We start from the raw sequence: 21,355 nt of genomic DNA, 5'->3' as shown, positions 1-21,355 counted from the left end.
TGCCCCCTACTGGGTGAACTATATTTGCTCAAGTGTCTGATTATGTTACCCAATAGCATTTAGTCCATAAATAAGGAAATTTTACACCATCTCTTAAGTGCCTAAGCAGCTTCGGAGCCTAAGTTCCATTTTCAAAGTGATTTAGGCACTTAGAAGCCTAAATCCCATTGACTTTCCATTAGACTTTGGCTCCTAAGTCACTTAGGTACTACTGAAAAAGTTGTCAGTAGTATTAGGACCTATAGCTAACAAAGAGAGAGTCTCATCTGAAATAGTGTGTGCAGTTCTGATCACCCAAGTTCAAGAAAGATGAATTCACACTGGAACAGGTGCAGAGAAAAGCGACCAGGATGATCCGAGAAGACTAAAAAGAGTGGGACTGAGAAGGGATATGAGTGCTCGCTATGAATCCATCCGGGGGGTAAACAGCAGGGAGAGAGACAAGCTATTTAAACTAAAGGCTGATATTGGCACAAGAACAAATGGGTATAAAACTGGCCATGAATAAATGCAGACTGGAAAGTAGAAGGTTTCTAACCATCAAAGGAGTGAGGTTCTGGGGCAGCCTCCCCTTAGGAGTAGTAGGGGCGCACAACCTAAGTGGTTCTGTGATGAAGCTTGGTAAGTTCCTTAACAGGATTAGATGACAGAACTGCCTGCAATCTCAGGGGACTGGATTTGAGGACTGGAAGGGACCTACTGGGTCATATTTTCCTTTAGCTCAGGTCTAAGACAAGTACCTTCCCAACCTTGTCTGTACGAAAGGTGATGCAAAGCAATCATTTTGTGGCTCTGCCACATAACTGTTCATTGTACCCCACACATGATCCAGCCACCCCACCAATTCTCTTGCAGGTTTCCTGATTCTAATAGATGTAAACAACATTGTGTGATTTGTTTTTTTTTAATCTTTGGCTATTAGCTCTTCAAATTTCTTCATCGCCTTCCTAATTTTCTTCTTGCATTTTTCTGCTGTGGTTTATGCTGCTTTCTAGTGACTTCACTGGGGTTGGAGTTTCTGAAGTCTTCCTCTGTTTGAGACCTTGCTGAGGAAATCAAAGGATTGAGCTGATTATGTTCTCCATATTGATCTGTCTTTATAAAAGCTTGATGGCTGGTGGGAATGTTTAGCGACCTATTTCAGAGTAGCAGCCGTGTTAGTCTGTATCCACAAAAAGAACAGGAGTAGTTGTGGCACCTTAGAGACTAAAATTTATTTGAGCATAAGCTTTTGTGGGCTACAGCTCACTTCATTGGATGCATAGAATGGAACATATAGTAAGAAGATTTTATATATATATATATATATATATATATATATATATATATACACACACACACACACACACACAGAGAACATGAAAAGGTGGAGTAAGAGGCTAATTAAGAAGAGCTATTATCAGCAGGAGAAAAAAAACTTTTGTAGTGATAATCAAGATGGCCCATTTCAGACAGTTGACAAGAAGGTGTGAGGATACTTAACATGGGAAAATAGATTCAATGTGTAATGACCCAGCCACTCCCAGTCTCTATTCAAACCCAAGTTAATGGTATTTAGTTTGCATATTAATTCAAGCTCAGCAGTTTCTCATTGGAGTCTGTTTTTGAAGCTTTTCTGTTACAAAATTGCCACCTTTGAATCCATGCTTTGTGTGTATATAAAAAGATCTTCTACACTTTGCACAGTATGCATCCGATGAAGTGAGCTGTAGCTCACGAAAGCTTATGCTCAAATAAATTGGTTAGTCTCTAAGGTGCCACAAGTACTTCTTACCTTTAAGTCTGTTACTGAGTGACCAGAGAGGTTGAAGTGTTCTTCTACTGGTTTTTGAATGTTATGATTCCTGATGTCAGATTTGTGTCCATTTATTCTTTTGCATAGAGACTGTCCGGTTTGGCCAACGTACATGGCAGAGGGGCACTGCTGGCACATGATGGCAAATATCACATTGGTAGATGTGCAGGTGAACGAGCCCCTGATGGCGTGGCTAATGTGATTAGGTCCTATGATGGTGTCACTTGAATAAATAGGTGGACAGAGTTGGCATCGGGCTTTGTTGCAAGGCTAGGTTCCTGGGTTAGGGTTTTTGTTGTGTGGTTGCTGGAGAGTATTTGCTTCAGGTTGGGGTGCTGTCTGTAAGCGAGGAAGATCTGTGAGAGTACGGGATCATTTTTCAGGATAGGTTGTAGATCTTTGATGATGCGCTGGAGAGGTTTTAGTTGGGGGCTGAAGGTGACGGCTAGTGGCGTTCTGTTATTTTCTTTGTTGGGCCCGTCCTGTAGTAGGTGACTTCTGGGTACTCTTCTGGCTCTGTCAATCTGTTTTTTCACTTCAGCAGGTGGGTATTGTAGTTGTAAGAACACTTGATAGAAATCTTGTAGGCGTCTCTGTCTGAGGGATTGGAGCAAATGCAGTTGCATCTTAGAGCTTGGCTGTAGATAATGGATCGTGTGGTGTGGTCAGGGTGAAAGCTGGAGGCATGTAGGTAGGAACAGCAGTCAGTAGGTTTCCGGTATAGGGCGGTGTTTATGTGACCATCGCTTATTAGCACAGTAGTGTCCAGGAAATGGACCGCTTGTGTGGATTGGTCTACACAAGCGGTCCATTTCCTGGACACTACTGTGCTAATTAATTAATTAACTAGCCTCTTACTCCACCTTTTCATTTCTCTGTATGTCTATATATCTACTTACTATATGTTCCATTCTATGCATCTGATGAAGTGGGCTGTAGCCCACGAAAGCTTATGATCAAATAAATTTGTTAGTCTCTAAGGCGCCACAAGTACTCCTGTTCTTTTAGCAACCTAGTCACACTGAACAGGAAGGGCTTTTACCTTGTGTTTGATGTCCGAATACGTAGTCCCGTACTTTTGTTCCAGGTATCGGTAGTTGTAATTGGGAAATGGAGACGGTGCTGGATAATTCCCAGACTTCCATAGTTTCCACAGGTTTAGTGCAGCGATTCCCAGCAGAACAAGTGCGCCAGTCACATAGATGCCTATTTCCCACCCGTGCGGACTCCTTATAACTAGAAGAGAGGAGAGTTATTGTCAGGAGTGGGGTCCAGGGTTGAGATATTAAACCTCATGTTTCAGAGCTTAAACCAATCTCTCAGTGATGAGGATGAGAACTAATGTGTGGCAGATTATCCCACATCTGCCTGCCGCAGGGTTTCTTACACCTTCCTCTGCAGCATCTGGTGCTGGCCACAGTCAGAGTCAGGATACTGGACCAGAAGGACCTTGGGTCTGATCCAGTCTGGCAATTCCTGGACAATCTATCTAGTGATAGCATTTAACTTCAGAGCAATAGTGCCAGGCTTTTACTGGGAAACGCTGCTAAGTAAACTCATAAAGAGGATTAGGTATCATCATTAAGTGAATCACAAGGGTATCTGAAGTTACATTAACCAAGGGCTCTCAATCCTCATGCTTCACAGGATAGACTGATCACCAGCCAGGGCCAGGAAGGAATGCCCATCCCCGAATTATGGGGAAAAAGGGGGACTGAGTTCAGTCTTCTTCTGAAGCATGTGGCATGGGCCCATGTCAGAAACAGGACACCAGACAAGATGAATCATTCATCTGCTCCTGTAAAATGGCAGCTCCTGTGTAATTGTTTCCCACCGAAGAGCTGTGATGGAAATCGCAATCATCATTTCACTCACTATGAACTAATTTGTGCGTGGTTGCTTTCGTATATTTCAGCCCCCACACATATACACAAAGTAAGCCAGATCCTCAGCTAGTATAAAGTGTCAGAGCTCCATCAAAGTCAATGGAACTATGACAATTTACCTCAATAGATGATTTTATACATATATAAAGTGTACAGAACATACTCTCTGGGTGTATGAAATACATTGTCCTTTCTACAAGGCCAGTTCCCAATGAGTTGGTGACGCCAAATGAATTTGGGAGAAATCTTCCTATGCCTATCTGGCTATACAGAGAAAAATCTGCATTCTTCACTGTCAACTTAAGAGAATACAGGCGCTCCAGCATGGCATATTTCACAATTGTTGCTGCATTGTGCCAGCATCCATCACATAAAATAGTTAAATCTACAGCCATCATCCAGCATGCAACAAGACATGAAATCCTTGTCACGCAAGGCCACCATGAGATCTGTGCCTCCAGCAGTGAAAATAGAAGGCTGGCCTTCTCTCGAATAGCAGACCCTGTTCTTATGACAACATTCTGGCCCATTGGCGTCATTTCTTAAAAACTATACAACTGAGACTTCGTCTTAGACTGTGAATATCATATTTGAGCAGAACAACAGTCTACCTACATCCATGCCCTGTCTCTGACAACGGTCAGTGACGGATGTGTCAGAGGAAGCCATAATACCTATAAAATTGATCTAATTGTGATAGAGTGGGGAGAGAAGGAGAGTTTTTCCTGATCATGGCTGGTGATCTACTTGGGCTGTGAAGCATGAGGTATGCTGTGGTCACTCCTCTTCACACTGACCTGTACTGTCTCATCATTACCTTGTACTTCCCTTTGTCTCTTCATTTGTACTTAGACTGTCAACTCTTTGGGACACCCAGGGACCATCTTTTTGTTCTGCTTGTACAGTGCCAAGCTCAATGAGACCCTGATCTCGGTTTGGGGTGCCTAGATTCTACTGCAGTACAAAAATAGATGGATTGATAGATGGATTAGATGAAGATGGAGTGCCCTTTTGATTTTTATCCTAGGGGGTGTATTATGTATTATTATTTCTTGTGTAGCACTTGGGAACCCTAATCCTGGACCAAGATGCCATTGTGACAGGTACTGTACAAACACAGAACAAAAACAATCCATGCCCCAATTACAATCTAAGTATTGCAAATTCTATTCTGTATATGGCCTCCACACTTAGAGCATCTCAAAGTATCAATGAATTATTCTCAACACCCCTTAATTCTCTGTTGTGAGGACATGACAGGTGTAAACCCTTAATTCTCCAATTCCTGGCTTACTTCACATTGGAGGGAACACATTCCAAACCACTGGTACGCACCTACAGTCTTAACTTCACTTTAAGGTTTTTCTGGGGGGGGGGGAAATAATCCCATTTTGCAAAGGTTTCCAATTTAGTAGCTCCAAGAATGCCCTGCAAAAGTGAGTTCTACAGGTGTATACACTGTGTTAAGAGTACTTCCACACGGACCTCTCAGAACTGGTCACTGTACCTGTCCCATCTGACACCCAGAAAGGCAGCTGTTCTCTGTTCTCCAGATCGGAGAATTACAGCTCAAATCAATCCCAAACAACATCCCCTAGTGCTTGTTTAGAGGTACTCACCACTGATGCGGTATTCAGCTATATTACTGTCCATGTCCAGCTCTATTACTCTCAGCTAGAGAGACTGCCTGAAACGTACAAACAAAAGTAGTCAGGAGAGGAGAAGCACACAGAGAAGAAAGGTATTTGATCTCTCACGCAAGAGCATTTCCAATCAGTCACTGGATTTAAATTCTGCCCTGTGACAGATGACCACAGTGGAAAACCAGGGCTTCTGCCACAGGGCGTGCATAGGGAAGGGCCTTGGTGAGCATCAGAGAGATGTGCTTGGAAGGGTTACCGAGAAAAGGTTGGCCATTTCTCCCTCTCCTCAGCCACATAGACTCTCCCTGGCCTGCTGCCCTGCATGTGAGGTGCTGGTTCAGAGACTGGGTGGAGGACAGGAGAAGGAGGGAGACACTGGAATCCTGCCTAAGAGGAAAGGCAGAGGGTCAGCCCATGACAGACCTGGTGGTGGAGGTATCTGCCCCAGACTGCTGTCAGTTTTACAGCTCAGCTAGCTGGCACTTTCTTCAAATGTCCAGCACGCCAGGGGCTTTACCAAAACCAGGGCTGATCCCTGCACACAGGGACTGGCCCTGCCAACAAGGACACTACCTGATTTCAGGGGCATGGCACTCTATATGTGACCAACATAGGGATGGGCTCAAACCAAGCCCTGGAGTCAGACATCCCCTTCTCCCTGCAACTTTCTGGGTGGTAGGAATCCAAACCCAGACCTCAGTCTGAACACTGGACTAAACCCAGACTCTGTATATGAAACCTACATGTTCTAGAGCTCCAGCCCCAGACCTCAATTTCTCTTTAATGCAGGAAGGGGGAGAGAGAGCACTAGCATTAGCAGAGAGAGGGTCTGGGCACTGTGGCTCTTTACTCAGAGCCTGCTCAATTGCAGCGGTGGCTGCTGCTGGACTCCAAGGCCTGGGTTTGACTTTCGGTCACGCAGCCCAGAGAGGGACTGGAGAGAGCTGCTTTTCACTTGACATTATAAGTGATGCACAATAGATTCGTGGGAATATGCCTGTGACCATTTATAGGCCTCACCCACTTCCACGCCCCTCCCCATCCCTGCCAAAAAAAAAAGGTTTTTTCGAATTTTTTTTTTCCAAACCATAACAAAATGTAATTTTGGTCAACATGTTTTTCTTTTCAATTAAAATAGTTGTGGCTTCTGTTTTGGTGGGGAGAAAAAAAATCCCACTTCGACTCCTCTCCTTCCCTTTCCACAACAATAATTTCCCCTTTTTCACCACTGAGGGGGAAAAAAATATGGGGAGGAGAGGAAAAGAAAGGAATAAATGGAGAAGATGGGTCCCCCCCCACCAAAATATTATTAAACAATTTAAATTAAATTTAAAAAATGGTTTCTTTCAATATTTTCCTATGAAATATACTCACCTTTTTTCAATCACCTCTGATTATTTATATAGGGCTAGTACCATCCAGCGCCCCTCTCAACTCATATATTACCCCTATTACTTCTCCATTCACATGCACACAACTCCAGACGGCCCCACACATCTTGGGAATAACAGGCCGCCTTAGTCAGATCACGAGGCTACATTCCCCTCCTCCTGCTGACCCTGACTGGGGTCTGCACACAGTGCTATATAGTGCTATTTGCCACAGCCCATTGTAAGGGCCAAGGGGTAGACACCACCCCAGGGGCATCTGGCCATAGAGAGAGACTCTTCCTCCTGAGGCTCCCCTGTTTCACTAGGGAGTGTCATTTGGGTCACCCCTTTATGGGGTGCAGCATAACCCCTCCCCCCATGCCCAGCCAACTCCATTGGCTAATGCATAGTGGGGGCACAGTCCCTGCCCAATCTCTCCCCACCCATGTGGCACGCAGTCCCTGCATTGCTCCAAGCACCTGGAGCTAGTGTTGCGAGGATAAATACCTTAAAGGTACGACATTTCTCGGGTACTACCATAATAGGAGCCATCTAAATACCCAAGACAGCTAGGATTGGACTGGAAACTACATGAGCACAGGGCATCCAACCCTTAGCATGGGTTTTAGCCTGGTGGGAAATTCCATGAGAATAGCGTCCCAGGGGGCATTCCAGACCTTCTCCTCCTGCAGCGCTGCACGACGTGCAGGTGGTCTCCTGGGGAAAGTCTTGATCAAAACCTGCCTCGTGTCTTGGTCAAAGTCCAGCAATAGAGTTCATTGATTGCTCAGTTCAACCTTGCTAAACTACTGCGCTATAAACTGCCAACCGGACTCTGATTTATCAGTCATTGCTGAGGTCTCCTTTCTGTGTGGAAGAAGAATTACAGCTCCCTTCCAGATGATGGATGTTTTGGCAGAATTTGGCCCATTTCTCTAGGATTTGGCCTCCAAATGTCTTTGAGAGGGCAATGGCTCTGCTGCCTTTCACAGGGGATCTCCACACTCCATCATCTTCCCTGCTTTCCCCACCTCTCTGGCTGATGGAAAGGTGACGGGTACATTCACTCTGCTGGCGCTAGGTGTGCTTGTCACGGTTCTCTTCCTGTTGGGAGGCCTAAAATTTAGATCACTCTTCCACAGACAGTCAGGAAGGAGGGACTTGTGCTTAAGTCACTGGTCTGGGACCCAAGAGCCCAGCCCTCCTGCAGACTCCCTGGGTGACCTCAGACAAGTGACAATCTCTGGGTCTCAGTTCCTCAACTGTAATGTGGGGATAATAATACTTCCTTTGCCTGTGTCTGTTCAGACTGTAAGCTCTTCGGAGTAGGGGCTGTCTCTGCCTAACTACATGTACAGCACCTAACATGGTGAGGCTTTGCTCTGTGGGGCCTCTAAGCACCACCGTAATTCTACTAACTGCCAGCCATTGGGCTGTTTTCACCATGTGAAGAAAGAGCAATTGTTTGGACTTGTTGAACCCAGCTGGTGAAGTGAGCCCTACCCCCTAGTCCTTTTAAATCTCTCTTTGAACGGACTCCTCCACGTCAGAGCCCACAGGAGGCTTATTTTCCCCAGACTTTTCACCCCACCCCCACCCCTTTTCCACTCTGTTTTTAAGCATACATGCCTGTTGCACTGTTCAGCTTCCTCTCTCACTGCATCTCATATTTCACCATTGTTTGGCTCCTTGCTAAGTCTAGGTGGTTCTGTTTTGGAGAATAGACAGCTTGCCAATTCAATAGAGGATCAGTGTTTTTCCTAAATCACTCCAATGTATCGATTCTGCCATACCCAGTCAATCTATTCTTGCAGCAGGGGCTGTTTATTACCTCTGTGGCCTGGAGGAATTTTCCAACATGGTGCCTGGCTAATTTGCTGGGCGCACTCTAAATTCATTGCCTCTGCTACATTTAGGTAGAATCTTTGCAATGCCATATGTTTTTAAGGTGCTTTATCCAACACAGCTATGCAAAAAGACCCTTGCCAATACACTCACAGAACAAGGCCTATTGCAGATCATTAGAAGATGCCAATAGACAAAACCCCAAAGTTTTTAGTTTATACGCAGGGAGAACATTCCCTTAAAACCTCTGCATAAGAATGCCGACTCCATGACCCTCCTCAGGGCAGACTGTGGGCTCCTGAGATAGCTAACAGGGGTGGATTTGGCCTGGTATGTTCCCTCTGCCATTGCACAATGCCATTCTACTTGGCAGAGTAAAGTCCCTCTTGCACTGGGGTTGCTAATTAATTGTTAATTTTACATGGGTGCTTGGTTGCTCAGGTAGATTCTTTCCATTGCCAGTGTTCAGCTACAGTGCTCGGGAAAGGCTTGCGGCTTCCAGCACTGGTGTTCTGTTGTGTTATTCGTCTCACTGCATCAGAAAAGATTAAACTAGACAATGAGGAAAATTCACAGAATGATTAGCCTGTCAGACACTATCCACAGCCCAGGATGCTTTGCGTAGTCATCCTTCTACAGCTGGGCCGGGGGGGCTTTCACAGAGTCACATACGCACATTAAACTCTTCCAAGCACAGAGATGTCAGTGCTAGGAAGCACTGCTAGAATATCAAGTGGATGGAATTAAATCTCCAGTTGCACCAGGGTTAAAGTAAAAACTTGTCTGGCATCCCCAGAGGACCGTGTCTACAGGTGGGCTGTAAATTCAAAGCTACTCTGAAGAATAAGCAGCCTCTCAAAGGGAAAACATACATGAAGAGCTGGAAAAAAACTGCTGTCACTTGAACACTTGACAAATCTCCCTGCCACCAGTGCCAAGTCATAACGCTATGCACCTTGGATCCATGGGATAAGCAGGAGTCAAACTCAGCACGACTCACAGTACAATGCGCCCGTGCAGTAACTAAGACTGACACAGACTCCTTCTGGGGCCCTGGGCAAACTACTCTGCCTCCGTTTTTTCATCTGTAAAATGGGGATTTAGCTAAGTATTGTAATCCCCATTTTATGAACGGTAAATCTGCAGCAGGGAGAGGGGTAACTGATTGGCCCCAAGTCAGAGAGAGTCAGTGTCAAAGGGGGAGCAGAATTCAGGAGTTTGTGGCTTCCAGTGCTGTGCTCAGACCAAGAGAGATCATGTCCGTCTCAAAATCAATGCTTTGGGTCTGGACTGTCCTCACGTTATGGTAACAGCAGTCACGCTGGAGTGAGTACAACCATTGCGGCTGCTGCCTGGAAGCCTCTCCCTAGGCTGCCTGCTGGATATACCTGTGTAACGCCAACAGACCCTGGTTGCCGGCGAGCAGGATTGAACCGGGGACCTCTGGAGCTTAATGCATGAGCCTCTACTGCATAAGCTAAAAGCCACCTGGCTGTTAGCTAAGACCACAGAGCAAACTCATTCATCTCTATCTCTTCTAAGTGGTCTCGGTGCCTCTAGATGGGACAGTACACCACACCCAGGTATGTGGGTTACACCTGCACATCCAATCGGAAAGACAGAAATTCAACAAAACCCCATGGAATGAGTCTCTGACAAAGAACACATGCCAGCAGGATAAACACCTGGCTCCTCTTTCCAATTAAGATTTCAGCTTGGCAATCAGCTTCCAACTCAGCAAGTGGCTCCTACAACGGCAAGCTGTCAAGGTGACAGATTCCCTTTGGTAAAAGTCAAGATGAGGCAGAGTCTTTTCCACCCCTACCCTAAAATCTTGGCTGGTTGTTAAAGGGTTTACATTGCAACAGAATCGTAAGTGCTAAACAGCAGTGGGAGTGAGGCAAGTCTGGCGGGCATACACCTGAAGGCGAAAGACTGGTAGCAGTGTTCCAACACCCCACCCCGGAGCTCGTCCTGTAGAACTTGGCCCTATGCTGTCCTGGGCAAAGCAGGCTGATCTGTGCGCAGCGGACAGATGTGGGCTAGATACTTAGGTGAGACTGTGCTAAACTCATTTCACTTGTGACCCGATTTGAAACTCAGTCTACTGAAAACGGAGCATAGCATAAAGCTAGGATGCTGGCATACTGTTCTGCTTAGTACAGCCCTTAGCTACAATTCAGAGGGAACGTTTTAATGCCATACGTCGCAGGGGTGGAACATTTTCCATTACACTTTTTTTTTTTTAAGCCTTTTTTCCTAAACTAGATTTTTGTGTTCCCTCAAAATTTTTCCATGTTTTTAAAGGAAAAATCAGAGTTCTCAGTGAAAATTTCCATCCAAAAACTTGGAAATTCCTGCAACATTTTTTGAAAAACCCCGAACGTCTTTCCTCTCTTTTGAACTTTTTCACTGAAATTCTCACCCAACCAGCTGTAAGCATAAGGCTAGAAGTTTAGCAGGTTTCAAATACATCTCCAGATTCACTTTGGAGTTTCATGTAGGAACTGGATTATTTTTGTGTGGTCCTGGCTGCATAAATGTTGGACTTCAATGCATGGGCAAAAGATGCTAAGGGGGAGGGGGGAGAATTTCTGGGGAACTTGAGCATTTTGTATTAATTACACCCCTTTCCCTTGAGCACTTCACTGAGTCACTTTGTGGCTTTCCAGCTGTCCCCTTCAAATCCCATCCTTTGAGCCCAGGGATTATGGAGGAGAGGAGCCTACAGGGCCAGCTACTTTTCCATGCCCTGCAGTGAATACAGGATTGTTCTTACTGAACAGACAGCCTGGAGATTTAAGGGCCAAACCCTCCAGCTAGCATAAATAGCTCCATCAACTTCAGCTACATTGATTCACTGTGGCGACAGATCCAACCCCCCAGATTTGAATAACTCCGACTCTCCCTTGGGCATTTCAATGAAATGCCCGTTCTGGGGCGCTCAGAGCTGAGTGTGAATTCCTGCTTTCCTTTGGAGCTGGGTGCTGTGGTGCGAGACCTCCCTCGTGGCTTTACTGGTGCGGAAGGAGTTATTGTTAAATCTTTCCATCCCCCTCAACCAGCCCCATTATTTCAACCTGACAGTGTGTGTCACCAGCAGTTTCAATAAAGCGCTGGCAGAGCCAGTGGAGGCTGGTGACAATCTAATGAAGACAAGGCGGTTGGAGCCAGATCCTTGTTAGTTTTCTTTATGAGCAGCTGCAGACCGGGGAGCAGCGACAGGCATGGGGAGCGGAGCCAGGGAAATCATATTCTACTTGCAACAGAAATAAATAGCTTGTGCTTTGCAGGAGGAAGAAAACAGCCCCCTGGGAGACATCCTGGCACTAAGGGGCAGTTAAATGTCCCCTCGGGAATGTAGAACATAGACCCCACCAACACGCTTTGACCAGACCAGCTTCCTGAGAACCGTTTTACCCTCAGCGCTGTCCCGCCCATTAGAAGGGGTTTAAACTCTAATACATTGTGCAGGGATATTGTCTTCTTATTATTTGTATTGTGGTAGCACCAAGAAGCCAGTCACAGACCAGGACCCCACTGTGCTAGGCACTGTACAAACACAGGACAGAAAGACAGCCCCTGCCCCACAAGCAAAGATTCTGTGTAATGGGCTCTCACTGAACATTCAATCCACCCCTATCCCACAGATCAATCCCACCAACCCACCTACCACCCTAGCTGCCACCTTGCCCACAGGCCCCCAAAACAGTCCTCTGCATCTACCTCCCAATTACTAAACCTTTCTCCAGTTGCCATCCCCCAGACAACCAAGTACTGTGCTCCAGTGGCCTGAGCATGTGGATAAGAACCTGGCCCTCCTGCACTGCAATCCCCGCTTTGCCATAGGTTCTCTCTGCAGTTTTAGGTGAGTCACTTTATTGCTCGTCCTCAGTTTCCCCACCTGTAAAATGGGAATAATGGCACAGGCGTGTTGTGAGGATAAATACATTAAACACTGTGACATGCTTAGATACTATGGTGATGGGCAGCCAATAAATACCACAGACTGAGACACAGAATGCAGGAAATTGCCAGATTAGACTAAAATAACGGTCGCCCTAGTCCATTATCCAGCCTCCAGCAGTGGTCACAGTCACCAGGTGTGCAGAAACCCCCTCCCTGTGCCTGACTATGGGGGAGATATTGGCCTGAGCCCCAGCGACCGGTTAATTTGTGCCTTTATGGGAATATTTACACACAAAGCTCTCTCCTTTTCTGCCGCTGCCTGATTCATTCAGTCATGCATTCATCTAGTGTTTGTGACCTCGGGAGGGCTTTGGTGGCAGAGAATTGTGGGAAGGAAATCCATGGCACAGAGTGAATCACAGCAGAACAGGAAAGCCTCTAGAGAAGAGGGAACTTCTACTGACACCGAGGGAGCTGAGTACACAAACAGTGAGGTGAAAGCCAGTGGCAGGGTACTGGAAACCAGGGCCGTGTGTGCTATTTGTTCAAGTCTGCCAGAAGGATTCTTTAAATACAAGGGGCCATTCTGCCCTCGCTTGTAGGGATGTAAATGTAGGGTAACTCCACTGATTTCCCCAGCAGGTACTGACTCCCAGCAAGCGCATTCGCTAAAGCCACAAATGTGGATGTATACCTCCCTGACTGACAGCCAGGCAGGTGGAGAACGAGTCCCTGACTAATCCCACTTCATTAGTGCTCAGGGCAGAAAGAAGCTGGCAGCCATAAGTGAGCTGATTCCTACCTGTGTTTACACTTTTAAGAAGTAACTGAATCTTGTCCATGAGTATATTGAGATTTCCTGCTACTCCATATACCCAGTGCAAGGTGTAAATAAATAATAGGCTCTATGAGATTCTCACCCAAAAAGGAATCTACAATCAATGCCTATTGACTGTTCAATATGGACAGGCCTGTTTTTGACTTGCAGAAACCATGGTTATTACTCAAGTGTGGTACAAACTCCTAATAAAGGCTCTGGGAAGGTCTGGAAAGAGAGGGTTAGATTCTCAGCTGTTGTAAATCAAGTTAATGGAGCTATGATGATTTTTGGTCCACCCTAAGAGCTGTGGGTGTATTTGAACTGTGTGTGTATATACAACAATTGACCAAGGAAAGAAATCCGCAGAGTTCCTCAGAGCACAGCAGGACAGGTCAGCACTCACTGCTAGCTTACTGGGAAATGTATTTGTTTGTTACATGGCAGTGGTGTATTTGTCCCCGGAATGATCATTATGCCAGGACATACCCACAATGATTTCCAAGATAATGGAGAGGGAAAGAGGCAGGAGTTTCAGCATGTGGATGAGTGGCTAGGCAATGGACAATTCAATGGTAGTAAATGTGCTGGCCTGTTAGTTCTCAATTGATTGGAGCTTCCTATTGATTTCAAATGTAGTGGGGACGGCCCCTGGACGAAAAGAGCACGAGAGAGAAAGTGATTAGATGAGGCCAGGCTGAGGTGCAATGTAACAGCAGAACTGAAGGAAATTTAGAGTTGGAGAAGAAACTATGAAAGAACAGCCCACTTCAGAATCCTTCCCCTCTGAGCACTTGCTGCTGGGAAGGCCCATTGTCAGAGGCCTCACAGGGTGACTCTGCTTTGGCACCAGTGACAGCTTTCGCTCCCCAGCGGAGAATGTCCGACCTGACCCAGTCTGCTTGATCAGAACCTTCTGAACGAAACCAGGCAAAACTCAGTGGCTTATTGGTTTGGAACCTGAAACATCCAAAGCCACACCCAGGGTGGGAACCCATGCAAATCTAACCTAATCAATCCAGCTTCCACAACCCCTTGTGAGCCAAAACTCCCAAGTTCCAGCCAGCTCTGGTACTTCTGCAACCCTCTAACGGCTGCAGCCAATGAAGACTGTAAAAGCCTTAATATTTCTGTTCCTAACTGGGATTCTCCTTTAGCTGAGGTGGTGGGGGCCTGGGCTTTTGGAGCCGGAGGGTCTAGATTCTAGCCCAGCTGATGACAATGACCTCTGAGAGGACGGCATTGTTACAAAGCCTTGGAACGGAACAGGAGGGAGTGTCATGGGCCAGAAGCGAGGTGCAGCAACAGGGCAGGGTGTGAGACCATGGGCTGGACTAGCAAGGGGACTGTAAGTCAGGACAGAAATGCATTGGCAGAGCTGGGTGGTGCACCCCATGCCCAGCACTACTCACCCATTCCTTTCATATGCCCTAAATTCGCTCCCAAATTTTCAAAGAAACAAGACTACTTGCAGGAGACTTTGCCCAGAACAGCACATACCTGAAATCTCTGCCTTTCAGAGCAACAGAATAGTGCCCACACTATGCCCCAGATATGGATTTCAACTGAGCAAACCACGGCCATTCTGGGTGTATCACACCAAGTCATGCTATCAGAGCGAGTCACAGAGATCCACCCGCGAGGGCAGCACTGTTCCAGTACTCTCTACAGGAATAGCCAAACACCTACTGGATAAGGACACTGAGTGGTAAGAACTCTCAGCGAGAGGTCTCTTTTTAGTGTTGCTCTGGAAAGTGTTGTACAGTCTTATGTTACTGCCTCAGTAGCACAGGACAGCCAGAAAGGCAGCTGAGATACCAATTTTCTTTAGAGTGATTGTTAGTATTGAAATTATATCCCCATTGTGCTGTACAAACACAGAGTGAGAGAGAGGCCCTGTGCCAAAGAGCTCACAGTAATATAACAGTGATGTTACTAAATCTCCGGAAATACCTGGCATCCTCACTGCCTGGCATGCAAGAGGCAATAACTCACCTATGGAGTCCAGAGGACCGGTGGCGCTGAGCCAGGGGTTGGCTGATTCAGGGGCATTCAGGTCCTACCTGAAACTTCAGCCACAAGAGGTATGGCACCTTTCCTGAGGAGCATCCCGCTTTCAGAAACGCTGGTTCAGTCCCACGTGCCAGCAAGCTCTCAGGCTCCAGGCAGAGACTGTAGGGCTGAGATGCCACAGCCAAGGGTGGCTGCTCCTGGGGGCTCTGCCCCAGCTGGAAGCACTGGAGGGAATCTCATGAGACAGCCTCTTCTCAGGAGATTTCCAGCCCGGATTTGAGGACTCACGGGGCTTGAATATACAGCTGCTAAAAGCAGAGGGGAGCTCCCACCTCATTCTGCTCCCTGGACTGGCTGAGCAGTGCTCCCACACAGAACCCCCCTGCTCTTCCTGTGAGAGGCAGGGGGTACCCGGAAGCAACCAGACTCTCACCTGTACATCCCTTCACCCCAGTAAAGAGGGTTCTTCCTGCCTGAAGGAGAGGGGACCACTTGTCTATCCACTCTCCTTAAAGGGTCCTGCAATGGGTTGCAGATACAGATCAGCAATAACTTAATCTCATCCCTTCCCTCCTCCTTCCATCCGTCTCCCCCCATCAACGCCGCATGCTCCCCCCATTACCTGCCCCCACCCTCCGATTCTGGGAAGGCCATTCAACTCCCAGACACTACCCCAACCTTGCGTTCATAGTCCCAACAGCTGCCCAGCTCACCCCCCCCATTCAGTGCCACTGACTGGGATCCACACTCCAGATCTTCACATGATGTTCTATATACAGGTGCTTTCCCTGTAGCACAGTCCTGCTTTCACCAGCTCTCCCCTCTCGATTTCATCCCATACCTCAATTGCTGTTAAAAGACAAGAGAGCAAATGAAAGCAGCAGAATTGGCTAAAGGAGCACCTCCCCATAATGGGGTATCTGCAAGCTAGCAAGTATTTCATGGCTGTACCCTATATTTGTGTACCACCGTCCTGAAAATACTTCCCACATGATTCCTTGAGGAGGTCTTCCTGCAGCCTGGCCCATCACTATCCTCATTTCACTTATGGGGAAACTGAGGCATACACCAGTCAAGTGACTTGCCCAAGTCACCCAGCGGATCAGTGTCAGAGCCAGGTATCCTAACATCCTAGTCTCCTGCCATAATCACTAGGCAACCACCCCCTTATATAACAGGAATTCCCTCTGGGCAGCTGCCAAAGTCACTGCTTCCCATCCTCCTCTTTGATACGAGTTCAGCCCTTTAAGTTTCTCCTTCCCAGCTCAGCTCCCTTCCCTGCAATGCAGTCACAGCCCCATTTCCACACAGCGAATTCTGTCTGAAACTCAGCACTATGGTTTCACTGCAGGATCAACTAGGAAAGAGAAGCCAGGCTCGGGGGGAGGGGGTGGGAGCCCACGTTAGATTTTCTGATGGGTTTATGGTAGCATAACACAGGCCTTGAGTCTCACACAAGGCACCAGCTGCGGAGAGTTTGCTGAGTGGGGAAGCTTTGCTACACAAAGTGCTCGCAGTGTGGATTGGGTGGGGGCCACTGAAGCCAGGGAAGTGATGTAGCCAGGATGGTGGGGGACACACCAATTCAACTGCCTCTGTGGTCTGGGTTCTCACAGTGCAAAGCCCCAGCTGCTGATTGAAGGTGGCCCGCCCCCCAGCAGAAACCACCTGCACACACGTGGGGTGAAACTTCCCCAGTGCCTGGGGCAGCTAGCACCTCCATGCGCTGAAACTAGTGAATGTGGCGGACGTGCATTCGGAAGGGGGAAGAGGAGGAGGCAGAGTAGATGAATGGCAAGTGCCCGGGTCTGGAAGGGCTTTGTGAAGGGGGAGTGACCTGGAGGAGGATTCATGTCACAGCTGTCCCTCCTTGAGGCTGAGCATCAAACTGATGGCCGGAAGCAGTGCTCAATTTATAATGAAAGAGGTGCCAGGGCTCAAGCAATTTTTTTTTTTTACTTTCATAAGTGACGTGGCAACCCCAGAGGTGCCGGGGCTGAGCCCTGGCAAGCCCTGGCACAAATTAAGCACTGGCTGGAAGTGCACAGGCAAGCACCCCCTGAGGATAGTCCAGCTGTTAACCAGCTCACTAGCCCTACTGTGAGCAACGAGGGGATACTTCCCACTGCCAAAATGGCGTTTCCTTCCCCAAATTCCCTAAGGCAAACACCTGCCACTAGAACTGACCCCCATGTTTTCCTTAGTGGTTCACACCAAAATCTGCATTCCAACATGCACGCAAACAAGATGGCGGTTTCAAGTGTTCCCTCTTGCACAGTGCCCAGGGTTCCATGCATGCAAAGCAGGCCTTGCCCTCTGGGTGTGTTTGCATCCCACCAAGGAAGTTAAATGCAGCAATGTCTGGGAGGGCAATGTGGAGGAGTTAACAGGAGAAGCTGTGGAAGAATTTATCTGGGAAGATTTAGGATTTTCCCTCCTTTAAAAATGGAACCCTGAGACACAAGAGCCAAATCAGGTTCAAGAGGAGGCCGGAGGGATTCTCACAGGTGCACAAGGGCTGAAATTCTTACAAAGGTGCAGCCAGCCCTTCTCCGTGAATTGCTGAGCTTGCAGCCATTCCCAAGAGATTCCAAGCCATCACGGTGCAGGCTGGCCTCTTTCATTAGAAAGTCTCTGAAAAATGGACCTGCATTTTTCCCAGCTTCTGCAGGTTGATGGGGCAGTAAAAGGCAGAGAATGTGACCTCCGCGTGTCTGTGTGTAAGACCCAGCCTAGTTCTAGCAGCATGTGTTAGTTACGGACCTAAACCCCCCTTAATCTAGAACACACTGAAACACAGCACATTCAGAGGGTCAAATCTCAGCTCTGATCCAGCCCCTTCATGAGGCTTTGGCAGCTTACAAGGGGCATAAAGTTGGTTTACCTGACCTCCTGGAGATTGCCCCAGCACCAGGGAAATCTTGGCAGTGTAGATCCGATTTATCTCCACCTCCTTCGTGGCTGCCCCAGCTGGTGAACCAGCCCCTTGAGGGTCATTGTAGCCAGAGGCAATTTCCTGCAGCCTCAAGGCTACTCTAAACTGTGACAGACTGAACCTGCCCCAGAGGAGGGGGATAAATGTGGTGTGAAGCCACCTTTGTCCCCAACTCCAGGCAACTGAGGAACAACCCCTAAGATATTCAAATGTTTCTGAATAGGGAAGAAAGTCATCTCTCCTAGCAAAAAGAAAAGGAGGACTTGTGGCACCTTAGAGACTCACCAATTTATTTGAGCATAAGCTTTCGTGAGCTACAGCTCACTTCATCCGATGGTGCCACAAGTACTCCTTTTCTTTTTGCGAATACAGACTAACACGGCTGTTACTCTGAAACCTATCCTAGCAGCATCTCTACAGCACTCACCACCAGGGGCCCTGGATTCCCCCACACAGATGTGGTCATTCACCGGCCATTCAGCATTTCACATGTCCCAGCTCGGGCCCCGGGGCTTCCCACAGCAAGCTGGAGCACTCCGGCTCTCCCCCGGGGAAGAAGCAGCTCAGTGCCAAGTGTGAGGGCAAGTATCTAAGCCCCTGATCGCGTTCAACCAGGGAGCGCCACGCTGGAGCGAGCACTACTCCTCCTCCTCGCCAGAGACCCAGCACCCCGCTACCTCGGGGGTGCACCGACACGCAGCACCCGCAGCCCCGTCCCCCAGCACACACCCCCCCCGATCCGCGCTGGGGTGGGCAGCTGGGAGGGGAGCCCCCGCGTGGCAGCCCGGCCTAAATGCCGCCCTTGGGCCCCGGGCCGGAGCTTGAAACTTCGCAGGAGCCTGAGCCGCCGCGAGAAGCGGGGGCTCTGGCTAGTCACGCCCGGCCCTGGGTCTGCAGGGAAAGCCAGTGGCTGCTGGGCAAGGGACTGCACCTGCCTCGGCGCGGTGCAGGCAGCGCGCGGGGCGCCGGAGCGGCCGGGCGCTGCACCAGCCCTTCGCTGCACGCCCCGTCCCCGGGAGCTGCTCTCCCGCCGCAGCTCCTTGCACCGTCCCCGGCTGCTCGCCCCTGGACGCTCGGGGGCTCCACCCCGCCCCGCTCGCCTCCCTGCATGAGGCGTCCCGGGGAGCCCGCCCCAGCCGAGCCCCACGCACCGAGCCAGCCAGAGCCGGGCACCCGCTGGGCCGGCAAACCCGGCGGGAGGTGGGGGGGTCCCCTGGCCGCGGGGAGAAGCCCGCCTGCAGCGCTGCTCCGAGGCCGCCCGCTTACCTCGCCCGGGACTGCGGTGCAGCGCGGACCGCCTGCGAACTCCGCGGCTGGGCTCGGGCGCCTCACGGAGCCGCCCCCCGCGGCCTGGGCAGCCGCCAGCCCCGCGGCATCCCCCGCCGCCGCCCCCTGCCAGAGGCGCGGGCTGCGAGCGTCCGGGAGCTCGGCTCCGGGCTGAGCAGGCGCCGCGCCCCCTGCTCCGTCCACACACGCGCGCCGCGCCGCCGAGCCTCGCCCGCCGCCGCCGCTCCGTGTGTGGCGCTGCCAGCCCCGCGCTCCTCCCGGCGCTGCCGCCCGCCCGCCCCCGGCCTGCAGGGGCCCGCCCCCGCGTGCCCGCCGGGCTCCAGCACCGCCCCCGCCGGGGCTCTCCGGGGAGGGGAGGCGGCGCGAGCCTCACGCGCCTTCCCTGCAGTCACCCCCTCCGCTGCGAGCCCGGCCTGGGGCACCCTGGCCGCATCCACGCGTGTGCCCCAGACTCCATGCGGGGCTGGGCATTGGAGCCCCTGCGCTGCCTCTTTTGCCAAGCCGGGTGGGGCTGGAGCTGAGGTGGGCATGGCTCCCTCACCCCTATAAATCCACCTGTGGACCCAGAGCTGCACGGGCAGCCCTGGAAGATGAAGGCCTCTTAAGTCACAGAACAGGTGTGACCCAAGGCAGGCTTCCCTCCCACCCTGCGCACCCCAGCACAGCTCCCCTTACCCTGGAGGGATCAGGCCTGGGGCTGACAAGATCCTTCAGCCTCCAGGGCTTGGCTTACTCAAGGCTTGGCCTTTTTCAGCTGAGATGCTCAGCCACCAAATGGTGCTGCTGGGTCTTTGCAAGCTGGAGACACTGACTGGGAACCGGGCGGAGCCCTCCAGCACCAGGGTGCAGCTCGGTGGTGCAGGCTGGCGAGCAGAAAGTCTTTCAGTCACTAGTGATCTGATTCGAGTTAGCCCCACTGGCCTAGCCAGGGGAAGCTCCATTGTCCGGGCTCAGTCACTTTCCAGCCTCTCTCAAATGGCTGGACATTGTTACTCAGGCAAAGCCCTCCAGCCCTTACCACCATCTGTGGAATATAAAGTCAAAATAAAAATCCTAAGAACAGCCAAGCTGGGTCAGATCAATCCTCCATCTAGCCCAATATCCTGAGGCCAGTGCCAGATGCTTCCGAGGGAATGAACAGAACAGAATCCATTACCTGTTGTCCATGGTCACCTTTGTCAGTCAGAGATTTAGGGACACCCAGAGCAAGGTGTTGCATCCCTGACCAACTTGGCTAATAGTCACTGCAGACCTATCCTCTATGAACGTATCTAATTCTTTGTTGAATCCAGTTATACTTTTGGCCTTCACAACATCCCCTGGCAATGAGTTCCACAGGTTGACTGTGCATTGTGTGAAGAAGTACTTCCTTATCTTTGTTTTAAACCTGCTCCATATTCATTTCATTGGGTGACCCCCTCATTCTTGTGTTAGGTGAAGGGGTAACAATATTTTGTTATTCATTTCAAATCACCAGTCCTTAGTTTATAGACCTCGAGCATATCCCCCCTTGGTCGTCTCTTTTCTAAGCTGAGCAGTCCCAGTGTTTTTAGCCTCACCTCATACAGAAGCTGTTCTATACCCCTAATCACTTTGGTTGCCCTTCTGTGTACTCTTTCCAATGCTAATATATATTTTTTGATATGGGGTGACCAGCACTGCACGCACTATTCAAGGTGTGGGCATAGCATGGATTTACAGAGTGGCATTATGATATTTTCTGTGTTATCTGTCCCCTTCCTAATGGTTCCTAACGTTGTTAGCTTTTCTGACTGCCATTGCACATTAAGCAGATGTTTTCAGAGAACTATCCACAATGACTCAGAGATCTTTCTTCAGTGGCAACAGCTAATTT

At 49.3% G+C, this 21,355-nt stretch overlaps 1 protein-coding gene across 1 annotated transcript in view; it reads right to left on the bottom strand.

Annotated features, from left to right (window-relative positions):
* The window catches only part of SYT12 (synaptotagmin 12), a 56,707-nt gene extending 36,996 nt beyond the window's left edge, over nt 1-19,711 (bottom strand). The window contains exons 1-3 of the mRNA XM_084629847.1: nt 19,480-19,711; nt 5,301-5,368; nt 2,838-3,031 (exon numbers count right to left, since the gene is read on the bottom strand). Coding sequence (XP_084485973.1) covers nt 2,838-3,031; nt 5,301-5,334 — 228 coding nt within the window. The 5' untranslated portion in view covers nt 5,335-5,368; nt 19,480-19,711. The remainder of the gene's footprint in view (nt 1-2,837; nt 3,032-5,300; nt 5,369-19,479) is intronic.
* Nucleotides 19,712-21,355: the final 1,644 nt, after the last annotated feature.

Source organism: Lepidochelys olivacea (assembly GCF_965140295.1).
Source record: "Lepidochelys olivacea isolate rLepOli2 genome assembly, chromosome: 6".
In the NCBI taxonomy this organism is placed as follows: domain Eukaryota; kingdom Metazoa; phylum Chordata; order Testudines; family Cheloniidae; genus Lepidochelys; species Lepidochelys olivacea.
This window is presented reverse-complemented; position numbering and strand designations above follow the sequence as displayed.